This window comes from Grammomys surdaster, unplaced genomic scaffold (assembly GCF_004785775.1).
Source record: "Grammomys surdaster isolate TR1022 unplaced genomic scaffold, NIH_TR_1.0 210, whole genome shotgun sequence".
Taxonomy (NCBI): Eukaryota; Metazoa; Chordata; class Mammalia; order Rodentia; family Muridae; genus Grammomys; species Grammomys surdaster.
The window spans coordinates 1,687,170-1,700,575 of record NW_021604655.1 but is presented as its reverse complement, the minus strand read 5'-3'; the positions used below and the strand labels follow the sequence as shown (position 1 = coordinate 1,700,575).

The window sequence follows — 13,406 nt, the reverse complement described above, 5'->3', positions numbered from 1 at the left end:
TCCTTCCTTCCTTCCTTCCTTCCTTCCTTCCTTCCTTCCTTCCTTCCCTCCCTCCCTCCCTTCTCCCCGCCCTCCCTCCCTTCTTTCTTTGTTAAAATGCAGGTTCTCAAGTCCCATTCTAGAAGATTCTGATTTAAAAGAACGATTTTTGAACTTTTGAGTGGTCCCTGAAATAGTTTTTTGGGGAGGTGGGAATGGGGAGATGGGGACTGGCCTCAAAAAAAGGAAAGAGACTCCCAGTGATTGCTGTCACATCTGCTTTCCTCCCTAGGACCTTCCCATTCCAGTGCTGTGCCCGACAGCGTGGGAGGCTCCCAGGGTGCACATGCTGCTTCTGCACAGAGCTGATAGGGGCTTACTTTGCAGTAGTGTTCAGAACTAAATATCAGACCATCCCTGGATTTGTGGAGAAGGTGCCATGCCCTCAGGGTAGAGCCTGCATTTCATTCCCACTCTTCCTGCTCTCGAGTGTGAGATGCTCCACCTTTTGTGAGGTGCTCCACCTTTTGTGAGGTGCTCCACCTTTTGGACTGCACATAGGAGTGGACTCATGCTGTCTAACTCGTCTGGCAACGTTGGAAGATATGGGGAAGGACATCTAAAGATTGGTTCAAGAATTATGTATCATCTGCTAACTCCTCTGGGGAAGTGTGTACAGTATGGGAAAGATGGACAGCCCTCCAGAGTGTGTCTCTGCTCCCTACCCTTCACCTTTTCCATGGCTGTGGAGCTGGGCACAGGGGGAGGCTAGCGATAAACCACACTAAGTATTTCCAACTTCAGCAGTGTTAGAATCACCTAAGGTTTGCTCAAACACAGATTATGGGAGTTCATTCCCAGACCCCTGGATGACGTGGGTCTGGGGTGGGGTTGCACGCATCCCAATAGACACATGGCTGCTAACTCACTGATTCTCCCCAATTCAGCTTTAGCCTCCTCCTGGGCCAGGGTTCTCAGGACTTTTTCCTCACAGAAATGCTAATACTGAAGTGTTCCCTCCTCCCCTCAGCTGGATAATATCTGTTTTCTTGGATTCGCCCATCATGTTCATCCCAGCTGGAGACCCAAGCTGAGAACAGCTGTTCCACCTAAAGCCAAAGTTCACTTGGCTTTGGCAGGGTCATCCCAGGCCAGGAGGTGGATGGATGAGCAGGAAGGGTGGGAAGATAATAGGATGAGAAGAGAAGAAGCAAGAAGCTGTTTTGTTTTTCTTTCCCCAGTTTCCTCCCACATTCCAACCCACCCCTACTTTTCAGGACCTTTTCTCTTGATGACTCTCTTGACTCAGGAATGGAATTCTAAGTGTCTGGGTGTGCAGTAGAAGTTAGTTAGGTTTGCTTTCTAGTAAGATGCTGATTAAACACCAACTAAACACTCTTTATATATTTATTATTTGTGGGAATATGTGTACGGGTGCCCATGTGTGTCACTGTACACCTGTGGAGGTCAGAGGACAACTTACAGGAGTAGATCTTCTCCTTCTACCGTGTGGGTCCTGGGGGCTAGAACATGGGTCCTCAGACATGGTAGCAGGTACTTTTACCTATTGAGCCATCTCTCTGGTCCTCTGTAGAATGTTTTCTTCTGTGATGATCACTAGCCTGGCAGTTGTGATAACTTTAGGTAACATTCAGCGTTTGTTGGACCACTTAGGCCTGCCTTGAGGAAGCCACGATGAGCCTAACCTTTGGCATCTGTTGGGTGACCTGCTGAGAAAGGCTGGGCTGGGGAGAAACAGGCCTGGCTTGGAGTTGCCTTTGTTTTAAATCATGAAACCTAATGATTAACAAACATCAAGGGTTCTGGAGACAACAGGAGTAACTTCAGACCCAGATTTACTCTTTAATGCCTGTGTGCTTGCAGGGGTAGGGATGGAAGTCTTTATCTATTTTTGTGTGGGAATCTGGCCTTCACTTTGTATCTTGTTCCCTTGGGAACCTGATACAGGGAGCATGTCAACTATATGTCAGCAGTGTTTGCTCATGATAAAAAAAAATGACCAGTGATTAAAAATGAGCAGACAGACCTAGTCATATCTGGTCCCAGACCATTCAGTGTGTCCTTGAGTACAGTGACTCTTTTCACTGGTCCATCCTTTATGGGGACCTTGGAAAGTATGGCCAGAGAGTTGTGGTCCAGGGAAGTGTTCCGCCAGAGAGATTATTGTACTCAGTTTTCATTGCTCCTTGGTCAAGACCTTGAGGACAAAAGAGAAACAGCATCTAGATGCCTTTGGGAGCTGAGGCTCTGTGGACTGGTTCTATTGAAGATAAACTCCCAAGGCAGCCCTGCTGAAGCTGTGTGTCCTATCTTAGACCCTTCTGCACAAATTGAATCAAAAAGCGTAAACAGGTATTCCATAAAGCATATTAGGGGACTAGGGTTTTTTTGTTTGTTTGGTTTTGTTTGTCTGTCTGTGTGTTTGTTTGTTTTTTGAGGCTCACAAGACTACCACAAGCACACTTCACATTCAATTTGTGGAGAAGGGTCTAAGACAGACCTTATTCTTTTGAAGCCTAGGCTCTGACTGAAACCTGGAGCTTATCAGTTTTGCTAGGCTGGATGGCCATTGAACACCAAGATTCGCTTGTCTTTGTCCTTCTCCAAAGCTCAGGGGTTACGGACTCCTGGCTCTGTGCATGTAATCTAGGGGTCCAAACTCAGGTCTTTAGTGGCAGAAACTTTACCAACTGAGCCTCCTCCCAAGTACCTTATCCTCTGTTTCTACCAGTTATTTCTACGTACTCCATGATTTGTTGGATAATCTGATGAAGGATATCAACTCTATGTTCATTGGGATGTGGTTTAATTTCACACAATAGACCTATAGGAATGGAGAGAGGAGAGAAACAACCAGCAGGTGGAAGGGTGCCAAGGCTCCAAGGTCTGGATGCTCATAGAGGAAGTGGGCTTATCAGGGGAAGGTGGAGAACGCCCACTGATGTTTAAACCCCGCAGGTCTAGACAAAGCCAAAAGGAGGAATGTGAATGGTTCTGACAGAGTGGTCCTGCACAGAGTCATTCCCAGGTCAGGCTAAGGGGATCGTGGTGTAATGGTATGTGGCTAAGAAAGGGTTACAATGGCTACTCTGAATTGTTTTCAGGCATTTCTTTCAGAAGAATCAGAAAGTTGCCTCATATATCCCTGAATTTTTCTCCTCTGAGGACATCACACAGAGTGGCAGTGGGGATGAAGATGTCTTCCCGAGCTAGAGGACTTCCATGATGGTTGCAGGGAGGAGGGAGATGTTACCCCATGGTCTGGGCAGATCTTAATGTGTTTCACCCTTCCTCCTTCAGGTCTGAATGCTGGTGCTTTCTATGCCTTATCCACTCTGCTGAACCGCATGGTGATCTTGCAGTACCCGGTAAGGCAGATTCCCAAGCATGATGTGCAGAGAGATACTATCTGTCTCTGAAGAGGCTGGGTAGCAGTCTACTCTTGGGTCTAGCTACTTCTAGGTAGCCTCCAATGGGGGTGTGCTTATGGGATTTGGAGGTAGATGGCCCTAGGTCTCAATTTAAGTTTTGGTGGTTTTAAAATATGTCACACTAAATGATGTCATATTATGACAAGCTTGTTATCATCTTAGACTTCTCTGTCTTCTGCAAAGGACATATAACTACTCTCTCTCTATACTCTCTCTATATACTCTCCCCCTCCCCCTTCTCCTGCCCCTCCCCTTCCCCCTCTCCCTCTCTCTCTGAGGCAGAATTCCATTATACAGCCTTGGCTAGCCTGAAACTTACAGAAACCTGCCTGCTTCTTTCTCGTGAGTGTAGGGACTAAAGGCAGAGACCACTTTGCCCAGCTACAATTACCTCTTGTAATGCTATTTTTTTTAAGAGTAGAGAATATGAGCTATAGAGAGGTGAGAACAGTAGCAATTCTTCCAGGGGACCTGGGCTCAGAACTCAGAACTCACACAGTGGCTCACAGCAGATTGGAGCTTCAGTTCCAGGGGATTAGAAACCTTTTACTGGCCTCTTGAAACCACTGGGCATGGATGTGGTATATATGCACACATGTAGGCAAAATACCCAAACATATAAAATAGAATAAAGAATTTTATATAAAAAAGGCTAGAGAATAAGTAGCAACACTTGGATATATGTATGGTCATATAATATTTATTATATGGGAAATGTGTTGTTTTCTTTTTAATAAATCTGAATTTTATTTTTTTAATTATGTATTTATTTTATTTATATGAGTACACCATCACTGTCTTCAGATACCAGAAGAAGACATCAGACCCCATTACAGATGGTTGTGAGACACCATGTGGATGCTGGGAATTGAACTCAGGACCTCTGGAAGAGCAGTCAGTGCTCTTAACCACTGAGCCATCTCTTTAGCCCCTATGGGAAATTTTTAATTTTGAACTCCTATATGTTCAATTAAAGTGTTTTTTTTCTATTTTTTATTTATTTTTATGTGTATGGTATTTTGCCTGCAAGAATATCTATGTACCATATGTGTCTGTAATGTCTACATAGACTAGAAGAGGATACTGTATCCCCAGAGACTGGAGTTACAGAGAGGTTTGAGCTTCTATGTAGGTTCTGGGAATTGAACCTGTGCCTCTGAGAAGAGTACCCAGCTCTTCCCAGCCCATAACTGCTAAGTCATCTCTCTAGCCCCAGCATTTTATTTCTAATTAATTAATTAATTAATTAATTTTTATTTGTTTGTTTGATGCAAGGTCTTTTTATGTAGACCTGGCTGTCCTGGAACCAATTAAAGCATTTAAGAAAAACGTTGTGCTGGAGAGATGGCTCAGAGGTTAAGAGCATGGCGGCTCTTCTAGAGGTCCTGAGTTCAATTCCCAGTAACCACATGGTGGCTCATAACTACCTATAATGAGATCTAAATAAATAAATCTTAAAGAAAAATGTTTCCAGAACCAGTGAGGCTGGATGTTGGGCAAGTGAAATTGAGTTTTAGAAAGTCAGGCACACCAAGGCCGTGGATGTCACACTTGCAGGAGTGAAAAGCTACCATTGTTAGGTCTAAGGTCATATCCCAGCTCTGTCTTTAAAAAATGTATGCCTGTGACCTTGGGCTAGCAGGTTAATCTCACTGTGCATCTGTTTCATATCATCAAACGGGTACAGACTGACTCCTAATTATAAGGTGGGGATTATGAGAATTAAACAATAATGTCAACATTGTTGTTATATATTATATCAATATTACATACCACATATAATATAATAATATCATATATTTTTATTATAAGGACTGTCAAACATGTTTTAACATTGCAAAATGACATTGTCATCTACAAATATGTTGCGTCACATTCATAGCTATCCTGAGATACATGGCCATAGGTTAGACCCATCTGAAAAATAGGATGAAATTAATATATGTGTTCCAGGAAATTTTTCCCTCTATAAAAATGGAAACAATGATACATAAGATAGAATTGCTGTAAGGATTAATTTAAAAATATTTGGGCAAGTGAGCATGGTGGTGTACTTCATTAATCTCAGTACTTGGGAGGCAGAGGCAGAGGCAGGTGGTTCTTTGTGAGTTCAAGGCCAACCTAGTCTACTTAGCAAGTTCCAGGTCAGATGGGGTTATATAGTAAAATCCTATTTCAAAAAAATAAATTAGAAAATTATATATATAATATATATATATGTATGTTTGATTCTCCAGGATACATTTAAAATATATAAATTATATATATATAATTTATATATTTATATATATAAATTATATATATAATTTTCTAATTTAGTGTGTGTGTGTGTGTGTGTGTGTGTGTATGCCTGTAAGTGGTTTTAAGGACAAAATTTGGCTGATCATGTTATCCCAGCATAAAGGGCCATAGATGCACAGCTGTGGTATTATTGTTGTTAAGAACAACTATTCTAGAATTTTTTTGAGGTTGTTATTGTAGGGGCCATCTTGTCCTGGTATTTGATAAATACTGGCCACCTTGGGGTGGTCTCTGTGGTCTCCCCAGGGGGAAGAAGTGAATGCTGGAAGAATCGGTCTGACCATCGTCATAGCAGGGATGTTTGGAGCTATGATTTCAGGCATCTGGCTGGATAAATCCAAAGCCTACAAGTGAGTGACTCATTTTTGATCAAGAACTGGGAGCCCTTGCTTTTGAAATGACATGAGTGTTAGGAACACAGCTAGTTAGCTCTGGGGCAGGGTAGCACTGGAGGTCTAATCGGTCAAACAGGCAGTTCTGACTTATTTACTCTGAGCCTCGGATTCCTCATTTACAAAGTGGAACTCTATTCACTCTGTGGGATCTTGGGAGGACTCAGAGCAGTGGACACAGAGGCTGGCTTAGTCTTCCTCCCTATCAAAAAGCCTTGTGGAAAGAAAAGAGGACAGAGAAAACAAAATGTGGGGGAATCTCAGCAGTTGGAAAGTTTGCAGAAACTCCAAAGAGCAATGAGCGGGCGCTTTCACTGACCCATGCCCTTGGCTGCTCTGGGCTAACTGAGCTCTCTGTGTTTCAGTCCAGTTTGCAGTGCATTTCATCTTGCCATTGTTTTTGTCATTTGCAAATATCATGTGCCTTGGGCCTGATTAGCCAGTATACCTCTAAGAGCTCAGAGTGATCATAAACAATTTTAGTATATGCCAACCAAGTCCTGGCCTATAAATACAAAATCCTGACATCCCACTCTCCAGATGCCAGTGTAGGAGAAGGGTCTGCTTTGTAAATGCAAGCTAGGGTTGGAGAGATGGCTCAATTGAGACGTGCTTGCCCTGAAAACATGAGAACCTAAGTGTGATCCCCAGGATACACTTAAAAAGACACACATGGTAGCATGTGCTTGTACTATCAGCTCAGGGATGTGGACGGGAAGACTTTGGCGTTTGCTGGGCATCAATTCATCCATCAGCCTTGGAGGAATTCTCCAGAGAACCAAAGGATAGTCAACCAACCTATTTCTAACTTACACCCATGTGTTGAGAATAGAACTAAGGACTTGTGTATGCTAGGCAAATACGGGCTACATTGCCAGTTCTGTCCTTCCCTTCTGGTTGTGACTCTGTGTTGCCCTCGTGCAGAGGGTGTTCAGTGAACACTAGCTGTGGCTCAGCCACCAGGACGGTGCTGCACTGGGGCAGGGAGCATTCCAGGCAGCTTTGTTGAAGCCTCCAAAGTTTCCAGTGTCTGGAGGCAAAAGACAGTGGTCAACCTGTTCTCTGCCACACAAACTCACTTCTGTAAGCCTCTGGGCAGGTCAAGTCTCACTTTGGTTGGCCTAGTCAAAGGCCAGCTGAGGCCACTCCCAGGGATGTGGCTGCCAGGCTTACTAACGATGAGGAGCCTGGCTTGGCTTAATTACTGCCGGTAAATCTTGGCTGCCTTCTTGTCTCTGCATCTGTTAGTTGCTTGTTTCGGCCAGATACAAAAGCACTGAAGGCTGGCCACCCCCCACAAGAGGACAGAAGTGTCCCTTCTTCCAGGGCCTGCCCTGCAGCAGCAGAAGGGAGGGACTGGAATGTTAGCCTGGCTGGGTCGTGGGCAGCCAGATGATTTATTTAGATGAATTAGAAAATACAGCAGAGGTCTGGGAAGCCTCTTGCTCTACGCTTAGTACAAGTGTCCAGCTGTCAATCATTCTCTTACTCTCCAAACTCCTGGATTTCTCTACTCTGGTTTGGAGGCTTGAACCTGGGAATTGAGGTCTATCTCAGGCTGGGACTAGGAATAGGTTTGTTTCTTTTAAGTAGCTACTGTATGAAGGTAGAGTTGTGGTTTAACAAACACAGCAAGAAGAAATTTTTTTGTTTGGTTTTTATTTTTCTTCCTTTCTTTCGTACTCTCTGGTGGGTTTGTAGAATCACTGAGAGTGACTCACATTCCTAAATATGCTTTCTGCAGGGTGGTGGTAATAGAGGGAGTGGGTGGAGTGAAGGGTGGAGGCCCCTTATTCTCAAAACCAGGGCAGAGTTGCATCTTCTGGAGGCTATGGCTTTGACCTCTTTGCAACATGCAACTGCATAGTAAATTACTCTTCTGATGTGTAGCTTGAGACGTTTCTAATGTTTCAAACCAAGCTTGGGTTCAGATCCTACCTTCTGCATTGACTCAGCTACTGACTGTTTGTTTGAGAAAAGGTTTTTCTGCATATCCCTAGCTGTCCTGGAACTTGCTCTGTAGACCAGGCTAGACTCAAACTCAGAAATTCACTTGCCTCTGGCTCTCGAGCACTGGGATTAAAGGCATGTGGTTCTTTGCATTCAGCTTCAGCTAGTGACTTTGAACACATAATGAACCTCTGTTTCTTCATTGGTAAAATTATGAGTGACTAAAGATTGCAGTCATAAACACATGTAAAATATGTAACAGAATATGAACACTGTTGTGGTCTAAGAGTTGCTTCACAAACCAAATGAACACCAATCTCAGACAGGAATGGTTTATTGAACATGCACCTTAATACTGGTCAGACCAGGGACAGTTCAGAATTGGGTCTGAGACTATGACAACGGACATCTTTTTGTGTCAGCATATAAAGGAAAAAAAAAAACCCACAAAACCCATGAGTTCCTCCGCAGGTGCAGGCAGTACTGCCCAGGGGTTGGCTCTGATTCCAGCCGTTTTAGACATAACAGTTCATATTGACCTTTGCTCTGATGGGTCCTACGTAAAGCCATGCTGGAGGGGTCAGATCACAACAAACTCAAATAATTATAAGTTTCATATATCATAGTGTGCTTATTGTGTCCCACTGTGTTCCTGGCTTCTGAGGAGACATATAAAGGTTTTGAGCACTCATGTCTGCGTCCTGGTGTTCATGATAGGCAGAAGGATGTGCTGAGCTAGCACCATATGCAGAGTGGTACAGGGAACAGAATGCAAGTCTGTTTGCAGGATTCAGGGCTACAAGACACTCCTGGGTGGCCAGCACTGAAAAGGGAGTGTGTGGAAGAGCCTGAGAGGGGTGAGTCTGACATCAGATCCAACACAAAGAAAAAGGCAGCAGGGAGTAGGGGACAGGTTCTTTGCCTTGGGAGTAGAGCTCGCTTAGCTCAGGATTAGAGAACATTCTCTTTCAGCTCCATTGTCTGGAGCAAAAGTAGTTCAGATGCAATATGTCAACCAGAAAAGCTGTGCAAATGAGCACAGGGAGAATGTACAGAGGGAGTCAGCAAGCCAGACTACAGGCCAGCATTACGATGGGGGTTTGATTCTCCAAATGTAGTGTTGAAAGCTTTAAGGGAGCTGGGTAGTGGTGGCTCAGGCCTTTAATCCCAGCACTTGGGAACCAAAGGCAGGTGGATCTCAGAGTTTGAGACAAGCCTGGTTTATAGAGTGAGTTCCAGGACAGTCTGGGTGACACAGAGAAATCCTATCTCAAAAAAAAAAAAAAAGAAAGAAAGGAAGGAAGGAAGGAAGGAAGGAAGGAAGAAAGAAAGAAAGAAAGAAAGAAAGAAAGAAAGAAAAAGAGGGGGGAGGAAGAAGAGGACAGGAGGAGGAGGAGGAGGCGGCTTTAAGTAGTTTTATCCATCAGTACCTTGGAGTACCTATGGAGAAGTCTGTACAGAAACAGAGCATGCAGCTAGGAGAATGACTTCAACATTGTAACACTGGTCATGGTGTAACTTTTTATCGTAAATGAAGAATTGTTGGATTAGTGTTCCTCACCTATATGGAGACACTTCTATAAAGGCAGATGTGCCAGCATTTACTCCAGAGAGCTGGAAATAGAGCAGATATTTAGCAGATCCTTGTGGAATGAACAGGTGAGCCTGCTAGGTACTGTCAGTAGAGTATATAACTCAACTCTTTTGTATTTATCCATAGGGAGACAACCCTGGTAGTGTATATCATGACTCTGGTGGGCATGGTGGTATACACATTCACCTTGAACCTGAACCATTTGTGGGTAGTATTCATTACTGCTGGCACACTGGGGTAAGTTCCACGTTTGACCTATTTAATTGGGAAATACATCCCCTGGTTCCTAGAGTGGCCTGTGGCCTAGGATACACTACATGTTCCTTTTGCTGTCTCCTCACTGGCCTCAGGAGATGTGGAAATGGTGTTGAAGCATGCCTTCAATGCCATCACTTAGGAGGCAGAGGCAGGCAGATCTCTGTGAGTTTTAGGGCAGCCTGGTCTACATGGTAAGTTACAGTTTCCTACACAGCTAGGGCTATGTAGAGAGACTGTCTCAAAAACCATAAACAAAACAAAAACTGAATCACAGGTGGCTGGGCTGTCCCGTTGCAATGGAAGCATGGCCTATGCCTTCAAGACATCTGAGATTCTAGGGACCGTTTAGTGGCTCTGAGTCTAGGGCATTAGAGCACAGGCATGCTCGGAGCTTCTGTCTCCTCATCTGAAAATGAAACCAAGTGTGGCCAACTTTGTAGGGTAAGGTTGGAAGGAATGAGAGATCCATCCCATGGTATGCAGACACAAGGGAGCATGGTGCTGGTGGGAGGAGCTGGCATCCTCAGATGTGTCAGGTGACAAAATGCACAGAGCCACAGGCATTTTGTAGGGACTTTGCTGGTCTCCACCTCTCTGCTATTTTCTCTCAGGCAGTATGAGCACGGCTATGAAAGTGTGTGAGAGGTAGATACCTGGCTCTCAGTGCTCCTTGGCCTCCTATTGGGGAGGAGATAAAGAGAACTCCAAACTCCTCCTCCTAGGTTCCAGAGATCCATGGTGATGTATGACGGAAGTCCAGGGACTTCCCCTTCTAACTCAGGACCTGTGGACCTGGGACACATATTCACAACTGAAACAGAAACACACCAGGCACTCTTGTCCCTTCCACAATTGCTAGTGTGTCATTGCTTGCTGGGGGGAAGAACATGGGAGACATTAGAGACACACTGAGCACAAGGCCTGGATGTCCGCAGAGAGCTCCCTTTTTACAAAGACCGCTGTAGAGGATGGACAGATAACCTGCTGGGAAGAGAAAAGCAGGGGAGGGAGAGGGGGAGGGAGGGAAGGAGTCTAAGCGGGAGAAGAGGGCTCCTAAATTTGTTCTGGAGGTGCTCCATTGCCTTGCTCTCTGGGTTTGGACTTCAGCTTCTTTATGACTGGCTATCTGCCCCTGGGGTTTGAGTTTGCTGTGGAGCTCACATACCCAGAATCTGAAGGCGTGTCATCTGGCCTCCTCAACGTGTCGGCACAGGTAGGATCCTGTTTTTTTCTCTGCTTCTTGCCTTGCTGTGATCCTGTAATAGTATGGCATCTTAATCTTCCCCATGGCCTACTCGATTAAGCCTTGTTCCCTGACTTCCTTATGTGTTTCCAGGTATTTGGGATCATCTTCACCATATCCCAAGGCCAGATTATTGACAACTATGGATCCGTGCCTGGGAACATCTTCCTGTGTGTGTTCCTTGCCCTTGGATCTGCTCTAACAGGTGAGTGGAGGTCTGAGAGCCAGATGAGGCTCAGGTTACTCGTGGGATGTTGGCAACTGTGTGTTGACTGATGGTTGTAATGGGTAGATGAGAGGGCTTGGCGGATCTGTTTGGGATGGGTTAGTGGCTTTTGGCATCAGATAACCCATGTTTGATGTTGACTTCCGCAGCTTATACAAGTGGACCAGGCTCTGGGGCTCCCAGTTTCCTAATTTGTATACTGAGGGTCTGTGGGTGGTGGTTAGTATGTATAAAGTTCCTTTTTAAGAAATCCTTAGGTGAATGCCAGCGTCATCATTAGCTTCTGCCTCTCAAGCACAGCAGTGCCTTGGGGTGATGATGCCAGCTCTATCCTGATGTTATTTTTTTAAAATGTATGTGAATACACAGTCCTGTTGTCTTCAGACACCCGAAGAGTACATCAGATCCTATTACAGATGGTTATGAGCCACCATGTGGTTGCTGGGAATTAACTCAGGATCTTTGGAAGTATCCTGTTTTTTCTTTGCTTCTTGCCTTGCTGTGATCCTGTAATAGTATGACATCTTAATCTTCCCCATGGCCTACTCAATTAAGCCTTGTTCCCTGCCTTCCTTATGTTTTTCCAGGTATTTGGGATCATCTTCACCATATCCCAAGGCCGGATTATTGACAACTATGGATCCGTGCCTGGGAACATCTTGATACATGATCACAAATCCCTGGAAAAACATAAAGAAGGCAGGGAACAAGGTTTTACTGAGTAGGCCATGGGGAAGATTAAGATGCCATACTATTACAGGATCTTTGAAGTATCCTGATGTTCTGATGTAGGATTGGAGTAATGGTGATCCTTAGAGAAACGAAGATTCCTTCTCTTATGTGACCTTAACCGGTGGATTTACTTGATGACTCTGCTTTGATGCTCTTCTTTTTTTTTTTTTTTTTTTTTTTTTTTTTATCTCAGCTTTCATTAAGTCGGATCTTCGGAGACAGAGGGCGAACAAGGATGTTCCTGAGACTGTGAGTGTGTGGGAGCTTGGTGTGGGTAGGATCTGAGTCTTAACCCGTTGATAAGGATGTAGTAACACAGGCGGGGCTTACAGGAGCTCCCAGAGGAACTGGTTTTTGTGGGGACTGCGTGACAAGCTCACCTCTCACAAACATGGCATCCAAAGAATTTCCTCAGTGGGTGTCCCGTATTGCTTAGAATCTTCTTCCATTTTCTTTTCTAAATTCTTCAAAAGATTTATTTTATGTGTTATTGAGTGTTTGTCTGCTTGTACATATGTGTTCCATGTGCACGCCCAGAGACCACAGAGGCCAGAAGGAAGTATCATATTTCTTGGAACTGGAATTGCAGGTGCTTTTGAGCAATCACGTAGGTGCTGGGAACCAGACATCAGTCCTCTGTAAGAGAAGACAGTTCTCTTAACCACTGAGCTGCTTCTTCATCTCCATCTTTGACTTTCAACCAGCCTCCAGTCTCCTTTTGTGGTTCTTGGAGCATTATCATTGCTATCACAAACTGCTAAACAGCGTCTCCTCTTGTGGTCCTGAACGAAGTTTTGGATCCTTGGCTTCACTGTTATAAACTTGGTGTCTGTGACTCTCGAGAGAACATAGGCATCTGGATTGACCACCCTGTGATGGTATTGGTGATAGCCTCCTCGTAGGCAGAGTTATGGGGATGGAGCCCACAGGTTGTCAGAAGACCTCTAATAAAAGGGCAAGTGAAGAAGCAGGAGCTGGTGGCAATTGGGGGTGGGGGTGGAGTGGGACCAGGGTTATGTTCTAGAATGGAAAAGTGTTTCCCATCTGCTCATGTCAGCTGGAAGCCACTTTAACCAAAATGATAGGATTAAGTCTGAGTGGGGAGCTCGGGGTAGAGTGTTTACTTAGTATTCCCAGAGCCTGCCTTCAGTCCCAGCACGGAGGAGGCAGGTTCAAGTGAGGAGAAAAGGAATTGGGAGTGTGAGGAACCAAAGTAGGATATTGGTTGTTTTACACACACACACACACACACACACACACACACACACACACACACACA

At 44.7% G+C, this 13,406-nt stretch overlaps 1 protein-coding gene across 3 annotated transcripts in view; it reads left to right on the top strand.

The window, feature by feature from the left end:
• Flvcr2 (feline leukemia virus subgroup C cellular receptor family member 2) overlaps positions 1 to 13,406 on the top strand; it is a 61,465-nt gene that overhangs the window by 42,534 nt on the left and 5,525 nt on the right. For 2 of the 3 annotated variants that reach the window (XM_028771852.1, XM_028771850.1), the window contains exons 4-9: positions 3,301 to 3,368; positions 5,979 to 6,082; positions 9,795 to 9,905; positions 11,034 to 11,139; positions 11,263 to 11,374; positions 12,321 to 12,376. In XM_028771852.1, the coding sequence (XP_028627685.1) occupies positions 3,301 to 3,368; positions 5,979 to 6,082; positions 9,795 to 9,905; positions 11,034 to 11,139; positions 11,263 to 11,374; positions 12,321 to 12,376 (557 nt within the window). The remainder of the gene's footprint in view (positions 1 to 3,300; positions 3,369 to 5,978; positions 6,083 to 9,794; positions 9,906 to 11,033; positions 11,140 to 11,262; positions 11,375 to 12,320; positions 12,377 to 13,406) is intronic. The other variant, XM_028771851.1, reaches the window with a different exon arrangement.